The 20,368-nt window shown below is 44.3% G+C and overlaps 2 protein-coding genes and 1 long non-coding RNA gene across 3 annotated transcripts; 1 reads left to right on the forward strand and 2 right to left on the reverse strand.

The window, feature by feature from the left end:
• Positions 1-1,549: 1,549 nt before the first annotated feature.
• Positions 1,550-4,471, forward strand: LOC144710164 (homer protein). Its single transcript, XM_078583846.1, has 3 exons — positions 1,550-1,890; positions 3,208-3,553; positions 4,269-4,471. The coding sequence occupies exons 1-3, from the start codon at positions 1,567-1,569 to the stop codon at positions 4,424-4,426; spliced, it is 828 nt and encodes a 275-aa protein (XP_078439972.1). The 5' UTR covers positions 1,550-1,566; the 3' UTR covers positions 4,427-4,471.
• Positions 4,472-6,684: 2,213 nt separating this feature from the next.
• LOC144710056 (zinc finger matrin-type protein) lies at positions 6,685-10,309 on the reverse strand. Its single transcript, XM_078583725.1, has 5 exons — positions 10,067-10,309; positions 9,791-10,000; positions 9,633-9,712; positions 7,244-7,319; positions 6,685-7,177 (listed from the first exon to the last, which is right to left on the reverse strand). Exons 1-5 carry the CDS (start codon positions 10,307-10,309, stop codon positions 7,079-7,081), a joined length of 708 nt encoding a protein of 235 aa, XP_078439851.1. The 3' UTR covers positions 6,685-7,078.
• Positions 10,310-18,570: 8,261 nt separating this feature from the next.
• LOC144710320 (uncharacterized) lies at positions 18,571-19,943 on the reverse strand. Its single transcript, XR_013583263.1, has 2 exons — positions 19,596-19,943; positions 18,571-18,867 (listed from the first exon to the last, which is right to left on the reverse strand). It is a non-coding gene; the product is annotated as an uncharacterized LOC144710320 (long non-coding RNA).
• Between the last annotated feature and the right edge of the window lie 425 nt (positions 19,944-20,368).

Raw genomic sequence — 20,368 nt, forward strand, 5'->3', positions numbered from 1 at the left:
ACTCTCTTCTTGCTCTCTCTCTCTTGCACTCTTTCTCACTTTCTCTCTCTTGCTCAATCGTGCTCTCTCGCACACTCTATCTTTCTCCTCTCTCGTGCTCTCTCTTTCGCTCTCACTCTGTCTCTCTTTTTCTTTCACTCTCTCACTCACTCATTCTTTCTCAGTTTCTCTCTCTGGCTCACTTGCTCTCTTGCATTCTTTCTCACTTTCTCTCTCACACACTCTTTCTCACTTTCTCTCTGGCTCACTTGGTCTCTCTCTTGCCCTCTTTCTCACTTTCTCTCTATATCTCCCTTCTCTCTCTCTCTTTCTCTCACAATTTTTAGCTCTCTCTGTCTCTCTCTCTCTCTTACTCTCTCTCTCTCTCTCACTCTTTCTGACTCTCTCTCTCTCCCCCTGTCTTTGCATATTTAGTCTACTTTGTCATCTATTCGTCCATCCTTCCATCATTTATCCATTTTGTCTTTCATCATGGACAAACAACAGAACGGGACTGATGCTGGAGTAGCAACAATGACCAAACATGGACGGAATCCGACTTGGACGAAACAAAATGCTGTGGATGAATGATTGAACAAATGTCCACTAAAAAGTGTCTCATGTCTTTCAACCAACAAGCCTATATAGCAAGTCAAGGATAGACATTGGGTCAGCATTCCCTCACCTATGGACATTAGGCCATGCTTGCCACATTGCCATTTCCGGCCCTCACTGCCCCCTCGCCATCAGGCAGCCCTAACCTTAGCGTCGTATCATAAGCTTACAGTAACACATATCCTTGGCTAGCTAAATACTAGCTCGTCAAGGTAAGTGTGAGGGATCCAGTTTGTGAATTCAGCCCCCGCAAGTTTAGCCGCGCGACAATAACCCAACGATGACGGCGGCCGAATGGTGCCGAGGCAACATGGCCCAATTCCCTCACCCAATGTTCATCCTTGGCTAGCAGTGGACAGATGACTGAACAGATATCCATTCCGTCCCTTCTAAAGCGTCATCCATCTTTCATCCAACATTGAGCCATGCTCGCGGCAACGCCATTCCCCTCGACACGGTCCTCGTCACGCGGCTAAACTTGCAGGGGCTGAATTCACAGACGGGGTCCCACACACTTACCTTTATAGTTTTGGATCATCCGGGACGTGGACGATAGACCGGACGGGACGAAGTTCGTCCCGTCCGACATCCCAATTTCTAGAGTTTCGTCTTAAATCGTTCCGTCCAGGGTTCGACCCCTCCCATTTTTTTTCATCCACGTCCCATCCCGTCCAATAGTTTCTCGTCCCGTTTGACATCCCGGTACAAAACAAGGCGTGCGCCAGCATTAGACCACTCAGAAAGCAGCACGCGAGGACGAAATAACCGTCCCGTCCCCCGTCCAAGGCCGCAGACGGGACGGTTATTTCGTCCACGGACGTTTCTTCATCCCTACAATCGTCCGAAGTCCAGGACGGGACGAGTTTTACGTCCACCGTCCCGTCTGCGTCCCTAGACTGTACGAGTTACCTTGAAGAGCTAGCTAGTATAAATAGCCAGCCAAGGATGAGCCAGTCACTTCAAGCTTGGGCGATGCTCGCGGCAGCGCCATTCCCGGCGCGCGCTCTCCTCTCGCCATCGTCGTCGTCGTCGGCTTCCTCCGCGCGGCAGCGGCGAGTTCTGCGGGCGAGATGCGCGGCGGGGGAGGAGAAGGAGGGCGACGTGCAAGGATTTCTAGGGCAGCAGGTTGAGGCGCTGCTGCGCAAGGACGAGAACCGCCCCCTCTTCGATCGCCTACAAGACGCCTCCGCCCGCGTCGACGCCGCCCGCGCAGCCCTCGCCGATATCGCGCGCCAAGAGGCCGACGCCGCTCGCGCCAAGGACCTCCTCCTCCGCCTCCAGGCTCGCCAATCCGAGGTTCGGTTTCCTCCGCGGATTTTCTCTTCTTGAAATCGAAATTGTAATCGAAATCGAAATTGTGATCGAAATCGAAGTCCTACTGTAGTCGTAGTCGTAGTCGAGATTTAGATTACAATCCGAGGTTCGGTTTTCTTCGCAAATTGTCGAAATCGAAGTTGTAATCGAAATCGAAGTCGTACTGTAGCGTAGTCGTAGTCGAGATTTCGATTACAATCCGAGGTTCGGTGTTCTCCGCAAATCCTCGAAATCGAAGTTGTAATCGAAATCGAAATTGTAATCGAAATCGAAGTCGTACTGTAGTCGTAGTCGTAGTCGAGATTTCGATTACAATCCGAGGTTCGGTGTTCTCCGCAAATCCTCGAAATCGAAGTTGTAATCGAAATCGAAGTCGTACTGTAGTCGTAGTCGTAGTCGAAATTTCGATTACAATCCGAGGTTCGGTTTTCTTCGCAAATTGTCGAAATCGAAGTTGTAAACGAAATCGTAATCGAAATCGAAGTCGAACTGTAGTCGTAATCGTAATCGAGATTTCGATTACAATCCGAGGTTCGGTTTTCTTTGCAATTTCTCGAAGTCGAAGTTCTTAACGAAATCGAAATCGTAATCGAAATCGAAGTCGAACTGTAGTCGTAATCGTAATTGAGATTTCGATTACAATCCGAAGTTCGGTTTTCTCCGCAAATTCTCGAAATCGAAAGTGTAACGAAATTGTAATCGGAATCGAAATCGAAATCGAAGTCGAAATTGAACTCGAAATTGAAATCGAGAAGAGAGATCTCGGATTAATCTCGGATTGAATTCTCTGGATTCATCCATCCCGCCGAATATTAATCTCGGATTGAATTCTCTGGATTCGACATTCTCGAGCTAACCGAATTTGCAATCTGATCACCGAATAGATGTCTCGATCGATCCGGACTCGGAATCTCAAATCGAGTTCGACATCTCAGTCAGCCGAACAAACTGACATTCGAACCGACTTCGAAATCTCAGGTTTCTTAGTCCCGAAACTCTGAAACTTTCAAATTTCTAACCTCAAACCGAATCCAAGGTTTCGATCCTCCGAAACTCAAACCAAAATCTAGCTTTCAATTCTCCAAATCTGAATCTGTATTCCAAATATCATGCCTCTTAGTCTAAATCTAAGACCGAACTAGACGCACCTCTGATTCTTCAATCGAGTTAAACCAAATATGATCTCTAAATCCTCAGAATCTCAAGCTGAATTCAAACTCTCAATCCCCAGAAGCTCAAACCGAAATCGGTCAATCCTCTGAATTCCCCAATCGAATTTCACAATTGCCATCTTCACAGATTGCAGAAACGGAGACGGCGCTGCTGGAGGCGAGGGCCATGGTGGAAGAAGCAGAACGATCACTGACCTCCAGCATGGGCGGTGCAAACGAGGGAGAAATCAACAGGGATCAGGAGAGATTGGAATCAGTCAAAGCAGGGGCCATCTCTGCCATTGTTGGAACGCTTGCTTGCCTCCCCATCTCTGCCTACCAAGCCACGAGTGTGTTCCAAGCAGCAGCTCAGCTCGGCGTCGTCTTCCTGTCCTGCGCGCTCTTCGGCATCACCTTCAGATACACCGTCAGACGCGACCTCGACGACGCCCAGCTCAAGACCGGGACCTGCGCAGCCTTCGGATTCGTCAAAGGTTCCATCTCTTCTTTCTCTCCATTGCCCACTCGTCAATATAGTTCGTCTGGGACGGGTAGACATGGTTGTTTTGTTCTGTTCGTTTGAAACGAACAAAAAATCCCACAAAAGAATCGCACAGGGCCTTGTTCTTTTTTTCTAAAACGAACAAAATTCGCACGAAACTAGAACAAACTTTGCACAAAGCGAACAAAAGAACAGCACACGGGTCTGTGTGAATTCGTTTTTGTTTTGTTTGGAAAATCAAACAGAACGAACAATTCGCACAAAAAGAACAGAACAACCACGTCTAGGGACGCGGATGCTGGAGGGTTCGCCGTTCTGGACGGTTTCCTCCCACCTCACGTCCCATTTTTTTGGGTCGTCAGAAACCGTCCCATCCCAGAACTGTCCTGTTGGGAAACGGGCGCACCCCTGGCATCCCAATTCTGTCTGACATCAGGAATGGAAAACAACAGATATTCTGATTCATAGAAGTTTAAAAATTTGAGAAAAGTTTTGAACAGTAGATGAAAATTTAGTACATTTTCTGCTGCCTAACGCCTGCAGACGAGACGGTTTTTTTGTCCCAGAAATGAAGAAACCATCCCATCCTTCATGCGAGGCCCTAGATGGCACAGTTTTTCGTCCCCAGGACAAAAATATCGTTCCTTCTGCATCTGCACACTAAACTCGCCGAATAAGTAAAATTTTGAATTTGATATGAATTTCAGGGCTCTCGGCCGTGGAATATTCTTCCAGCTTCTCCGATCTTGCGATCAACGGAGCAGTTCAAGTTTCAGAAAGCGTGTTTGTTTTCCTCTTCTCTGCCGTGGCTCTGGATTTCTGCTTCAAAACTGGCCTCCTCAGCCCTTTTCCCACCAGAAAGTGAACAACTTTTCTAAAATCCTTGCTGAAATATTAACAGTTTATGACGTGTGGCAGCTCCCCATTGGGCAGACTTGCACAATCAAGATCCAGCCCACGGGGTCTATTAACCACTATATCAGATCTAGTTTGTGACTGGGTCGCAGTTCAGTATGATGGCTGTTTGGTATCCTTGCTGACATCTGATATCCTATATCCTATATCTGAGAAAATGAAGATGGTATCAGTAGGGAAGGACATGGTCTGACCGAAGTTTGGTCAGACTGGACCGAACTGAACCGTCAGGCAGCCTTTTAAGGGCTGACAAACCTTCCGGTCCGGATCTGCTTCGCACATCAAACCGGACCGAAGACCGTAACTCTCTCTCTCTCACCTGCTCTCTCTCCTCTCCTCCTCCGTTCTTTCTCCCGTTATCTCTCCCTCTCTCTTTCATCCTCTCTCCCTCTCTCCCTCTCTCCCGCTCGTTCTCTCTCTCTCTGTCGTCCTCTTTCCCTCTCGCCTGCGTGTTCTCTCTCTCTCTCGTTGTCTCTCCCTCTCTCCTGCTCGTTCTCTCTCACTCTCCCGTTCGTTTTCTCTCCCTCTGTTCCGGTCTCACTCTCCCTCTTGTTTGCTCTCCCTCCCTCCCTCCCCCCATTTCTCCCTCTGTCCTGTTCTCACTCTCTCCCTATCGCGTTCTCTCCCTCTCCTTCTCTCGCCCTCTCTCCCGCTCTCCCTCCTCTCTCTCTCTCTCTCTCCACCCCCCCACCTTTGTTCCTGTCTTACTCTCTCTCTCTCATTCGCTCTCCATTCCTCTCTCCCTCTTTCCATTGCTCCTGTTCTCACTCTCTCCCACTCATTTTCTTTCCCTCTATCCCTCTCTCTATCTCGTTCTCTCCCCTCTCTCTCACCTTCTCTCCTGATCTCCCTCTCCTCCTCTCTCTATCTCCTTCTCTCCCTCTCTTCTCTCTCTCACTCTCTCACCCGCTTCCCTCTCCTCCTGTCTCCCTCTCTCTCTCACCCTCTCTCCTGCTCCTCTCTCCCTCTCTCTCGCCCTCTCTTCCTCTCTCTCTCTCTCTCACATCCTCTCTCCCGCTCCCTCTCCTCCACTCTTCCTCTCTCTCTCTCTCACCCTCTCTCCCTCTCTCCCCTTCTCTCTCAGACTCTCTCCTTCTCTCCCTCTCTCTCAAGCCCTCTCGTTCTCTCTCCCGCTCTCTGTCACCCCCTCTCTCTCCCTCTCTCTGTCCCCTTCTCTCCGCCTCTCGCCCTCTAGTCCTCTCTCGCTCGCCCTCTCTTTTGCTCTCCCTCTCTCCCTCTCTTTTGCTCTCTCTCCCTCTCTTTTGCTCTCCCTCTCTCTCTCTCCCCCTCTCTCCTTCTCTCACACACACTCTCTCCCTCTCGCAATCTCTCTCTATTGAACTCCCTCCCTCTCGCCTGCTCCCTCTCCCTCTCTCCCCCTCACTTCCCTCTCCAGCTCTCCCCCTCTCGTTCCCCCTCTGTCCATCTCTCACTCTCTTCCTCTTTCTCTCTTGTACTTCTTACCCGCTCCCTCTCTCCCTCTGTCACTCTCTCCCTCTCGCACTCTCGCTCTCAGTCTCGCCCTCTCCCTCTCTCCCTCTCGCACTCTCTCTCTCTCAGTCTCGCCGTCTCACTCTCTCCCTATGGTATTCTCTCTGCCTTTACACCATCTCAGTGTCACTCTCTCCCTATCTCATTCTCGCACTCCTTCACTATCCTGCTCTCACTCTCTCATTATTCAACACTGCTTCAGCGCCAGAGGTGACATTAGATGCAGTGAGACGACCAAGTCAACTTAACATTGACTAGTCAACATGACCGACTGAAGATCGGACCGGACTGAGCCCGGACCGAGACCAAGACCGGACCGAACTTCAGGTTTAGGTTTTCAATAAAACCGGACCGAGACTGGACCGTGTCTTTCCCGAGGTATCAGATGGCGTTTAGGATATCGGGACAGATATCGGCATTGTAACTGATATCAGATGTACAGATGCTGGTACTAGATATCAGAATATGACATTTGTAACAGGATCCGATACCCGGATCTTGGGTTTTGATATCAAGATAATGGTAATCTTTTGGTAAAACTATGTTCATCCCATACAGGAAAAGGTTCAAAACATGACGCATAAAGAGTTTCATCTGATGAGGACCACAGAGTAAAGCAGGAAATGACCTATATATTTTGGTGAAAATAAATTATAGGTTGCAACCCATTAATCTTAACATAACATCATTTATTGTAATCATGTACTTGCAAGAAAATTTAAAGAAAGTAGTACGTTGGATATCAAAAAAACTGATTTCAGCGACAGATGTCTGATACTGGTGATGATACAACCAGGCAGATGATGATAGGGGGATGGATATCACTCGTAGATCGGTACTGTAAAATCCGATAACGTCATCCGATATCCAGATATCGGTTAAGGAGGAAGTCGGGTTTCCCCCTTTTCGACATTGGACTAGGCATCTGTCCTGATTTCTGGAAGGGGGAATACGGCCCCCACCAATCAGGATGATTGTTCCATTAAGACATGACTGTTGTCCTGCCCCAGCTTTGATCAGTCGATATCTGTTCCTCATTGTACACAAGCTTTTGCACGTCTTGAATATTTTTTTTGGTAATTTAGGACGAGTAGGGAAGATCGGGAGCTTACTATCGTCGTTCCTTTTCCTTTCCCGGAAGAAGGAATTTCAGGGTTTTGTCCAACAGTTTGATGGCGTCGATATCCCCGTTTCTGATGCTTTCTTCCAGCTGCAAGTTGGCACGATCAATTTTGTTTAATGCCATTTGATGGTGATGGGAGGGCTCAGATTTTACCTGGACGTGAAGGATGCATGCAAGAATGCTGGCGATCGGTAGGAAGCTCTCTTCTGGCGAGATTGACAGATTTGACCTGCATATTCGAGAACCCAGTTCATAAATCATCCCCAATAATTTAATTAATCATTGTCAATGGAGGCATAAACGATTAAATTTTCTCAAAATCCTGATGTTGCCTCCATTCACTCGCCCAAACTGTTCATTCGCAAAAGATCAGATAAAATGTTTTGGTTTCATGAACCTTTATTCAGAACATGAAAGATTAGACACGGTCAGGAATCGAATTTTTGCATCAATTGCACCAAACCCCTGCACGTGCACATATATGCGCGGAAATTTGCACCAGACACTGCACAAAATTGCACAATCCGGATATAGAGAGATGTGTGTGTACTGTGTAAGGGTGTGTGAGAGAGAAAACCAAGCAATACAAGAAGCGAGTGAGATAGAGAGAGAGGGAAAGGAGCAAACCAGATTGAGAGAGTGAGAGAAGACTGAGCAAGAGAGAGAGAGAGAGAATAGCGATTGAGCAAGAGACAGAGAAGAGGGCAAGCACAGAGAGAGAGAGAAGTGTGATCGTGTGTGAGAGAGAGAGAGGAATGAACGAGAGAGAGAGAAGAGCAATCGAGAGAGAGAATAGCGATTGAGCAAGAGACAGAGAAGAGGGCAAGCACAGAGAGAGAGAGAGAGAGAAGTGCGACGGTGTGAGAGAGAGAGAGACGAATGAGCGAGAGAGAGAAGAGCAATCAAGAGAGAGAAGAGGGATCGAGAGAGAGAAGAGAATTGAGAGAGAGAGAGAGAAGAGCAATCCAGTGAGAGCGAAGAGGAATGGAGAGAGAGAGAGAGAAGAGCAATCCAGTGAGAGCGAAGAGCAATGTAGAGAGAGAGAGAGAAGAGCAATTCAGTGGGAGCGAAGAGCAATGGAGAGAGAGAGAGAGAAGAGCGAACAAGAGAGAGCGAGAGAGAAGAGCAATAGAGAGAGAGAAAAAAAAAAGAATGCAGTCAGAGACAGATGAGCTAATCAGTGAGGGAGAGAGAGAGAGAAGAGCGAACAAGAGAGAGAGAGCAAGAGTGAGCAATGGCTTTTTTATAACAATGTGCACACAATCGCACTGCACAAGCCTCTGTGCGGTGTGTGGCACGGTTTCTCTTGGGGGGGTATGCAATGTGTAGTCCGAAATTCGAACTGCACCACACACTGAACTAAATTTGAAGCAGTCAGATGAAATGTACATCAACAAATCCAATTTCTTCCATGCATGCTGAGGGTTATTATCAATTTTGTGAGAAAACCCATAATCCTTTGGCCCCAATTATGAATCGATTCTGATTGTTTAATCTACCAACTACCCATCCAAAAAACTCATTCTCAAACAATAGATCAGAATAATCAAGGTTTGAATCCACCCACATCATGGATTACATACTCGGGAAATCCAATTTTCTCTAAATTTGCTCACAGAGTTCTTATCAAATCCTACTCCTAAAATGTCAACATTGGCATTAACTGTGATCTTTTCGCCAAGAACCTGTATCGATTATGACGTTGGTTCGATCTATCCATCCAGGAATCTCCTTCGCAACCAATTGATAAGTTCTATGCAATGAAATACAAGAGGAAACACAAACACAGAGCAGATCGGTGCCCTGTTGACTAACGCCGTTGACCAAGAAGTTACTAAATAAAGTCCCGAGGGTATTTCCCTATATATAAGACGGAGGTCCAGGTATGAAGCAGGGATTTTTCTTGAAAGTAACTCGGCAGTTACGTCGGGAGGCCGAAGCAGCTGGAGAGAGTTCGACAGCTGATCGGAGGGAGGAGCACGACTCGTCGGGCCGCCCAAGAACTAGGAGTCACTAGAAGTCGGAAGATTCGAGAGGCATCGTCAAGATCTTGGCCGATCGCGGAGAAGCAGCCTCGGGGTGAGAGTATCCCGATCCGCGAAGATCTGATCGGAAGAGATCTAGATGTTGTAATTTCGAATTCGGAAGACATTAGGGAAGAAATAATGAATTTCGAACATTGATACTTCTACTTGTATCACCAATAAATCAGAATTATCAAGTTTCCGATAAATGAACCTAATCAACAGAAATAATCCAAGAATTTAATCTGACATTAACCCGAACCATTTCCCACTAAACTATGGATGGATCATGTGGCATCAATCCACCCGTCCAAAAACCTCATTCGCAAAAAATTACTCGCAATAATTAATTTTGTGAATCAATGAACTTTCATATGGACCCAGGTAAGAACGATGAATTTGCAAGGAGTTGGGAATCCAGCGCCTAATATGAGAATGGTGAAATAATTCCTAATATTTTTCGTAGACATGGATATAACATGATATTACCATAATCACAAGGTTCTCGATTCGCGAACCTTATGTAAGGAGCCAAATACACGGCAGCGTAGACGAGGTAGCGTTGCCGGCCGGTGTCCAACCACGCGAAGATCCAGCTCTGTCCAATCCGCAGATTAAAAAACGAACAAATTCGATCATTCAAGATCGATCCGAAGATAATGACAAAGCGGCGTACCATCCAATTGAAATACGGGATAAGGCTGAGGATCGCCATCACCGCGAACCTCGTGTCGCCGAAATCAAATCCACTGTCACTCCCTTCGTCTGCGTCCTCCCCTGAACGGCCGGGTACGGGGAAGGCGAGCGAGAACAGAATGGAAGCGCCAATAGCGGCGGCAAATGGCGCCTCCTCGGGAATTTGAACCCTAACAGCGGTCCTATTTCCCTGATTTCACAACAAAATCTAACGATCGGAGCCTCCTTCGGAAGAAAAAGATGCAGAAAAGCTTACTCGCGACGGCCGAGAGATTAAGATCGATCGCTTCCATGGAGATGTTCTCTGGCTCGATTTCTGAGGAAATGGAGACGGAATTGAGCGGCGGAAGCGGGATTGAGGAGGAAGACGACTGGAGATTGCTGCGATGGCAGCCATGGAATCGCCTCGCTTCGATTTGGGATCTGGCGATCGAGGGTTCTGCTCTTCAGCCCAACTGCTTCTGGCGGGAACAGCTGTCCCATCTCGCACCTTCAACATTTGTTTATATACTTTAATATAGTTCCGGATCGTCCCAGACGTGGACGATGGACGGGACGGGACGAAGGATGGGACGGTTTTCGTCCCGTCCAATCCTTTCATCCCTAAATTCGTCCCGGACGAAAAAAACCCATTTTATATATTTAATATATTAATATAGATTTTTAAAAGTTTTTTAAGGGAAATATGGAGGAGAGAGAATGCAAATGGACATATGTACAATTAATTCTAAGCGGTGTCAGTTTGCATGCATGAAAAAATACAGGGACCTTGATGAGAATTGTCATAGCGAGGCCACATGACGAGATCTCAACCGTCGAATGTGAATCCGGCATTTTTTCATCCACATCCATCCGTCCATCTTCCAAGACCTCTGGACGGACGGTTTTTTCGTCCCGTGCCGTACGGTGGTCCCCGGGACGAATTTTCGTCCCATAATTCGTCCCTATCCTCGGACGGGATGATTTTTTCCCGTCTCGAAATTCGTCCCGTCCGCGTCCCTGAATTATATATATACATGTATTTATTTGAAAATTTTATTATAAAAAGTCATCAACCAAATGAATACTTGTTATTTGATGATTGTTAGAGTAATATGAAATGATAATCATGTTATTTTATCAAGTACTTGATGAGATAATTTCCACTCCAATGAAGTAAGAAGTCATTATCGAGTGTTTAACCCAATCAATATGTTAAGTTTCCAGCTCCTGGGGCACTAAATTTCACTTTGTGTTCTAGAAGATGGAGAGTATTTAAACTCTCTCATGGAATCTTTACCATCAGTGAGTATTTTAAAAAGTCATTAACAAAATGAACATTTATTATTTGAGCATTATGTCTTAATGATCACGAAAGGACAAATTGAATTGATCTAACAAAAATGAGGAAATTTCTAGGGTTTTGGCGTGTTTTATACTAAAATTTCAAGAATTACCATTAGATAAATTTAAAAATTAGATACAGCAGTTAGCCTTGTCAACCTTGATAAGAGAGTTCCTGATTTTTTTTCTTTGATATTTTCAAAGCTGGACTTTGCATAATATCGTTCAGTTTTAGTTTTATGATCTTTATAAACATGTAAATGATGGCATCACCTTTCACAGAGCTTGATTCACTACCATTTAGTTATAACAAGGGTTGATGATCAACCCTCTAGCAAACAATAACCTTAATGGATATGTTTCTACATCTGAGCGAAGATTGTTTTGGATCCCATGATTTGGGATTTGTGGGTTATTATTTAAATGCAATCTTCCATCCACGAAATACCCTTCAAGACTTCAGTATAAGGACCTCTTACACAATGGTGAGATGAATTGACCTGCTTGGCAGTTATGTTTAACATCATCTAAAGATTAATATGGATCCGTTTGGTAAAAAATGCATAATTGAGCGGACTATTTCTATTTCTATTTGGTGATGGGATCAACCATCTATATCATATGAGGAAGACTAGACTGAGTTATTATATCCAGATATTTCAATGTCCTAATCAAATACCCTGCAAATAGGAAACTTTAATAACTATAGGCTTGCAGGCCATATAATTCCATGAAAAATATTACATCTTTACATCCAAGCTTCCTTTATTGGTTACATTTGGTAGAATATTTGAGCCAAGACTTCATTTTTTTGGCCAAATGGTTGGTTTGAAAACTATATGTTGAGTCACTACATATGAACATTCGTGATCATTTTGAGGGTCTTTAAGTTGATATTTGGTGAAGAGTATCAGCATTCTCTTTTCAAGTAGGCGATACTCAAACCACAGATTTGGACTTATGTTTTGCCTTTTCCTAATTCAAACAAAAATAACTGAATTTAGATTTGACGGCATGAAAACCTAAATTATGTTGAGCCCTACAGTGGCATTTAAAAATACTAAATTTCAATTATGTTTTCGTAGTTTGATTCAAAATTACAAAAGATTGGAGTGATGTACACACAAGTAAGAATATTGTGAGTAACAAATGACATACAAAGCTTAAAATTTAATATGATTTTACAGTTTTCCAAAACAGGATAAACCACATGATTCAGAATGAGTATGATAAACAAGGGAGGGGACAACTGAAGGAATTATAGGGATGAATAAACTAAGCCACAAATCAACACAATCGATCATAACCTTTAAATCTAGAGAAACTCATGTTAGTGTTGCTCGTTCCTCTAGACTGGGCAAAAAATGAAAAAAAACTTTAAATATGAAATTGTGAACAGTGAATCATGAGAATACTTGAATATATTCAACTTATTTATTCTGATAAATTCATCGACATTGGAAATGACACGAGGAAAGACAAGGTGAAAAAAATGAATCATCCAAGAGGAAAATGATCTTCAGTACTACTACGTACATGTGTGTTTATAATTGTAAGTAGTGGCAGGAGAATGTATTTTGATGGCCCTTTGAAAAAAATCATCCATGGATCATGCGTGTTCCTATGTGAGAATGCTCAAATGGAAGACAACCACTAGGGTCATTGCTAGTGATGGCATGAGTGGAGGTGTATGAGGGTGGATGGTGATAAATAGATGTAGGGTGCCGGTAATAGGCAAGGCACATATGATGAGGTTCCGCCCTTCAACTTTGAGTAGATAGGATCTTGATGGGTTCATGGGTCCTGGCTGAAAAAAAATATTAAAGGCTCATGCAGCTGAAGATGTAAAACTAGATTGTAAGGAGACTCTAAAACTAATGCTTGAATCACCTTGGCATGGGTCAAATATGCAATTTATTGGTTCCTCAAGTGAGACATATTGAGATGTTCATTTTGTTGGGTTCTATAGGCCTTGAGATGGATGAACAGAACAGAAACGATGCGCAGCGGAAGTCTTTTTGCGAATCGAACAGCATCAACAAAAACCATTGAAACGAAGTCCCTTTTCACGGATCGTGATGGAAAGGATGCCAGCACATCACCGTCGAACGCGTCGCCACGGTCAACCGGAGTCAACACCCCTGCTATGGACCCAACGGCGAATTCAACCGAAGTCAAACCGCCACGGTCAACTGAAGTCAACACCAAAGTCAACACGCCGCAACCGTCGACAAGCACGTCTCCACCCGCGCACGTCCCTATGCGCGTCATGACACGACGCCAGAGGCAGATCCACAACTGCCCTTTGGCGTGACACAGCGCACATCTTTAATTTCTCGTCTCTAATTTCTCGTCATTTTCTCTTTCCTCCAAGGCCAATATATAGACCATTGTTTTCAAGAAACACTTAGGCAGTCATAATTTTAAGAATTGAGTTTTGTTTAACTCTTCTTGGAGGACTGCCCAGCCTCCCCTATCCCTCTTAACCCTAGCCGTCACCGTCGCCGCCGTCGGCGCCCGCGTGTCGCCGGCCTATCACCTCTCTTCCATCCTCTTCGCTTCTCTCTCTCTCTCCCTCTCTCTCTCTCACCTTCCCAGGGTAGCAACCCCAGGCCGCCCGGGGCATCCCGCCTAGGCCACTCAAGGCTGCACCCCAGGCCGCCCAAGGCTGCACACCAGGCTGCCCAAGGCTGCACCCCAGGCCGCCCAGGGCATCCCGCCCCAAGCCGCCCAAGGCTACACCCCAGGCCACCCAGGGCATCCCGCCCCAGGCCGCCCAAGGCTGCACCCCAGGCCGCCCAGGGCATCCCGCCCCAGGCCGCCCAAGGCTGCACCCCAGGCCGCCCAGGGCATTCCGCCCTAGGCCGCCCAAGGCTGCACCCCAAGCCGCCCAGGGCATCTCGCCCTAGGCCACCCAAGGCTGCACCCCAAGCCGCCCAGGGCATCCCGCCCTAGGCCGCCCAAAGCTGCACCCCAGGCCGCCCAGGGCCCCTGTGCACGCCGCATTTCTGTCACACGGGCTTCTGGACGGCCTCCAAGCCTCTTACGGCGGCACATACCATTTAGGTTTCGAGGCGCTGCCCCGAACCCCGCAAGGGGGCGACTCCCCCTTGAGCCCCCACCAACTGACCGCGCAGTTGGATCTGCGACACCCTGTCGTAGCGCACATCAGTCGTCCCGCCAACGACGCCCACGCCCAAGCACTCCGACCTTTGAGCAACCAGGCCAAGTCTCACCAGGGTCATTCAACGCCCGGAACCTCCAGATCCCGTCGTCCAGTGGGCCTCTCAATGCCCGGATTCGTCCAGCTTCGTCACGATCAGAATTTCCCGCATCCTCTTCATGCACTACGATGCCGAGGTACGCTTGAACTCTTTGGTGTCGAAGTGTTCTCCGTTCAGTATTTTCTCGAGAAGTTTTCACCATCGTCAGAATTAGATTTGGTTTGGATTTTCTGCGTCTTCTCTCTCTTTCTGGAGTGTATCATTGCGACGTGAATTCGGATATTGATTTCGGTGCTTAGGCATTGTCACGGTGGGGGAAGACAGTACTCTCGCCCTCGATAAGGGTTGGAGCTACACCACTAGATTTTCATCGGTTTTAAATTCCAAATCCGATCGTGTGATTTCTGTGGTTGTTTTATCCCTCGTTGTCCCTCTACCCATAGTTTGCCCCGTCAACCCAATCGTCCATTCATTCATCATCCACTCCCTAGTCGATCACTCTGTAGTCGTCCTACGTCAGATCGTATCCATGATTTCTTCGATCCGAGAGTAAGACGAGTCGAGCTGCTCAAGTGTGCAGCCTCTAGACGTATCCAAAAGATCTTTGGCACATCGGATCTCCTCCTTCTCCTTGACGAGCCCCGTTCTTTCTCCGTCGGCGTCGTTACGTCGTCCCGATCACATCAGGGATGGAGAGGGGATGTGGGGAGAGTAGACAAGAAGGGGAAAGGCCCCTGAACAATTCTGGCCTGGGTGAATTTCTTTCAGGGCCTTCCCCTATTTATACTAAGTGGGTATTTTTCATAAAAACCCCCAAAACTTAAGTATATCTTCCAACGTCCAAAAGACCATTTGCGTGTGACCCTCTAGGCCCATGTATCAGTCTAGTTAACGACTCTAGCGGCCCAAATACCTTTATTGGCCTTCCAAATTAATTAACTATATCATCATATAGATTAATTAATGTCAGATCGATTTAACCCAATCGATAGGTCGAGACTCCAACACGTGGGGTGCCAAGCTACACCTCATATCCTAGAAGATACAGAGTGTGTATCGACTCACTCATGGAACCTGTTCATCATCGGTTACCGTGTATGTATAATCCCTCATCCACTTGACGCTCCTTGGACGACTTAGGGTATGGTCAACTGTCAAACCCTAATTGATCATCCGATTTAGTACTGATGCATTCGAAAATCATCGGAGAACTCTTCTCCGATATTTCACTACCTTGGCCAAGGACTTCGTTGCATCGTCTTCCTTGAGCTGTCACCTCTTATACCGAGGGTGGACGATCCCATCTTGACCACTCAATCGCCTTCGTGTACTTCTTGATGCACCCAAACTCAGACCGTTTAGAATCCCATGATTAGAGACTCGTTGGCCATAGCCAAAGTACAACCATCCGTCCACAAGACGTCTTTGGTGTCTCAGGTCTAAGGACCACTTACACAACCGTGACGTGAATCAACCTGATTGAAAGTTTGGTATAATACCATTCAGGGATTCGTACGGATCAATTCAGTGAACTCTTTCCACTAAAGAGCACCCACTATCTATCCTTAGTGTCGCCACACTAATGGCTACTGGACCGGCCATACTCATCATATGAGTGAGGCTAGATAGTGCTATTCTATCCAGATACTTCGATGTCCTTCTCACGTATCCTTCGAACAGGAATGTTTAGAACACATGCTCAAAGACTAGTGATCTCTGTACTACGATCTCATCATAATTCACTATGTCCGATCATGTATTCATGGACTTCATTATACACATCCACGTGTACTATAATGAATATGTTATATTAATGAATATGGAACGAGATGTGGATTGTGTGATTGGCTTGCCGGCCACATATATTTCCACATATATTGACAGCCTTAAGACATATCCACACAATCCCCTGCACATCAAATCCCCCGTTCAACTTGTCAATCCCTGTTTATCACTCCGTTGCCATCGTTGCACCATTCTGGTTTTATTGGAAATGGAGAGGTGCAAAGGGGAGAAGGGAGAATAAGGGAAAGGCACCTGAATAAAGGAAGATAATTCAAAAGGAAGAAATATCTTTACCACTCAATCGTCTTTGTGAACTTCTTGCAGCACTTGAATTAAGACAGTTTGAAAGCATGAAATGGAACTCATAGGTCATAGTCAAGGTATAACCATCCATCGAGAAAATTTATTTAATGTCTTCAGTCGAACAACACTTACACAACCATGAAGTGAATCAAATTAGTTAACAGAATGGTATAATACCATTAAGGAATTCACATAGACTAATTTAGTGAACTATTTACACTAAAGTGCACCCATTACATATCCTTAGAGTGTCTCCATACAAATGGCTATGACATTGACAATACTTCATTGTATGAGTTTAACTGGATAGTGTTATTTTATCTGGATATTTTTATATCATTATTTATTGTTCTTTGAATATGAATATTAAGAACTCGTGCTTAAGGGTTGGTGATCTCCATTTTATGATATCATCATAAGTCAATAAATCTTAGAGTTTTTTTATTGATCCATACAAGAATAATTTGGCTGCAATACAACGAGTAAGCTAGTAAGAAGAACCCATATTCCAAATGAAAAAAATTCAAACTTTATAATAAACTTTCTTACTCTTAAAGATTGGGCTGAGGGACAAATTGATTGATTGAGAAAGACCTTATGTAACCAATCCTCTTCCCAAGGTTAGGGAGTTTTCAGTTTCAAGATAAATTGGACTAGATCAGGCCGCATTCTCTGAAGCACACCATGGGTCTATGCTAAAATTTTTAATGATTCTTACGTCTTTAGTATCATTTAAATTACTTATCAATAGTATTTCTTCCAAATGGATACAAAATTATTATATTGATTCGTCAATACCTACTTTTGTAGAATGGTTGAGTGGTATTTTTGAAAAAACATTAATGTTGGATTGGAAACAACAGCTCTCCCCATATATCCTAAACTTTCCATTGTCTTTGACCTGAGATGCATGCAAATGATGGGAGAAGCAGTGATTTTAGAATCAGTTCTGATTAGAGAAGTTCATGCAGAACCAAAGGAAAGTGTGTGATGATTGGTTTTAATTAGATATAATATTCTGCTCCACAGCTACCTACTGTTGTGAACTTTCAATTCAATAACTCTATTTCAATTGGATCTGTATCAGTGGTATCTCATCACAGTGATGGTGATGTGAGCTTCTTTGAGGGCAAAGTAGTTATGTATTTACTAAGATAACAAAATCTCATTGTATCTGTTTTCCAATTTATCTTCACTTATTTTGTTATTTTCTATTTATATGCTGACAGCTATTTTCCACTTAGTATCTATTCCTTATAATAAAAAATATTTGACTATCAATCTCATAAATCTCATAATAAATATCATTAGTGCCTTCTTTGGAACAAATTCAGTATCAATTTATTTGAGAGGGGGATCTACCTGGATTCCATGGCTTCTAAAACTTGCAGAAGGAAAGTCATCAACCATCAAAACAAAATACTTATCTCACTTTAACTGAAACCACTAAAAGAACCCCACTATGTTTTTATGCACTATGCGAAGTTTGAAAATACAGGAAAGAGTATCAAGACTGGTAAGACCATCAGCCATGGGAATATAAAACAGGTAATCAAGATCAAAGTTTCAGATTTGGGATTATTATTTAAACTTTCCCCGTTTTGAGTAAAATTTTCATTTTTTTTCATTTTTGTTTGTATTTTATATGCATATGGCATTCTACTAAATAGAGAAGATACTTTGGATCCTGTTTGAAGAATAGTATGTCTTATTCATTTATTTAATGATGTTAAAGAAATGATGCAAAAATATTCAGAGATTGGTTAGAGTTAATAATAGCTAGTTTTATGGTTAACCTTTTAATTTCAGACTGTGGGAGTATGTATTTATTTTTTTCTTTCTAGTGATACAATACTTGTCAACTCAGATATATAAAAAGTTTGAGTTATTTTGATGATAAAAATGTTGGCTCTTTTCACCTAGAAGTTTGAGTTACAAATTGGATGTAGAACCCTTTGGGATACATAGTTAGCATTTCAACTGGTAATTAATATTTGGTACTATCTTTCGTTGCTCTTGATGTTGACACTTTGAAAGAAGTTCAGCATGAAGGGCCAACTGACGTAACATGATCCGACGGTTTCGTCGATCGAATTACAGTTCAAGAAATAATCAACATGCAATGCAGCAAATAAATGACAAACTTTTAAAATAACGATTAATACATATTTGCCGTCGGATAAGACCTTACACCCGAAAGGACGTTCGAGATGAAAACTAGGAATGTGAAAGGCTCCCAATGATCCACGGATCGATCTGAACTTGAACAAAGTGAGATGAGCAATTACTACCCTTAGGCATCCCGACCTCCGTCGTTGGCGAATCTAAATCGACACCTAAGAAAGAAGATTCCTGTCGTGCAAATAGTAGTGGCTAATCCAATACATTAACATTCTCATGCAGAGGAACGGTGTTGTCGGCACTGAAAGAAAGTAAATTACGCTGAGAATTAAAATGGAAATCCCAAACAGTGGAAAGGAAATCCCATTTGGTCAACACGGTCCTTCTGTTCTTTTGGTGCGAATTTGTGCGAATTATTCATTCTATTCGGTTTTCCGAACAGAACAAAAATGAATTCGAACAGAACATCGAACAGACCCGTGTTCTGTTCTTTTGTGCGCTCTGCGCAAATTTTGTTCGTTTTTGAAAAAGAAAAAGAACGGAACAAAGAACAAGGGCCTGTGCAAATCCAACATGTCTTCATTATTTGGCCCCAACAAGGGCCAAATAATGAAGATGCAATCAAAGAAGGCTGCATGGTAATTCAACAGGCATTTCTTCCTCTTCCGTCGTCAATATAACCTTCCTGCAGTCGATTACACGATCAACGGAGCATTCGAGAGAGAGGGCGAGTAGTCAATTCCACGGTGTAGCAAGTGAACATTCGGTGTAGCGATTTCCTTGGCCGGATAAATCGTCGCCGATTGCTGGTAAGAACCAGAACGAGTCGAAACTCCACGAAAGAGAGAAAAAAAATGATGCAGCCAGGTCGGAAATGGCCAGAAATCATCAATAAAACTCAGTAGCAACCAGGGATGAACGGACGACTATAGAATGGGGCCACGATCGTGGGCTAGTTCCGATTCACCACAGTAATCTCGCAAAAAGAAGAGATCATCAAACTGGCAGTGAAGAAGAGGTCGTTCGCACCGTTTCCTGATTTGATGAGAGAATCTACGAACGATGCAGAGAGATTGGTTGAGGATGCCGATCTAACGAATTCCATGGTGAAAATGCCGGCGATTTCAAGGTTGATCAGGATCGTGGAGTTCTAGCAAGTAAAAAATCAGGAAACTCTGTTTTTTTGGGGCAGATCTCTGGCGGGACCCACTTCAATAGAACAAGTTAAAAAAAAAGAACAAACCACTAACTCAAATTTGACTTTTCCAAAATGCCAAAATCTCCTCTCCATATAAGTGGGTGCCTTAATGGGTGATTAGGGGAAAGGTCCAAGTGAGAGACCTTCCCCTAAGGGGCCAATTAAAAAACACAATTACATCAGAATAAACAAGGCCTAAACAGGTGGCCCTTTTAAAAGTCATTACACCTAAAGAAATGTGTGAAATAAGCTGTGTAATTTACCCTATCGATCGTCTAGTCGTGTACTTGAAGGTTGGGCTCTTCACGTCGGCTCGGGCATGACGTCGCGGTTGATGGCAGGCTTGAATAGGAGCTTCTCAATGGTCCTCCATCACTAACCTTAGAAAGAGTACCAACTAATTTTAAATTTGATCTGAGTTGGATCATTATGTCCCGGATTTTGATCTCCTAACTTTGAATTCTGTTAAACATAATATTCTGCAAGAATTTTATCCTTTTGCTCCCACTTTTAAACTCAGGGTCAGCAGAGAAGAACAAGTTCAGCATCCGAATGAAATAAAAAATGTAAGATATAATTTTAAATAATATTTTCAATTATTTAT

The sequence above is a fragment of the Wolffia australiana genome, chromosome 12 (assembly GCF_029677425.1).
Source record: "Wolffia australiana isolate 7733 chromosome 12, ASM2967742v1".
Classification (NCBI taxonomy): Eukaryota; Viridiplantae; Streptophyta; class Magnoliopsida; order Alismatales; family Araceae; genus Wolffia; species Wolffia australiana.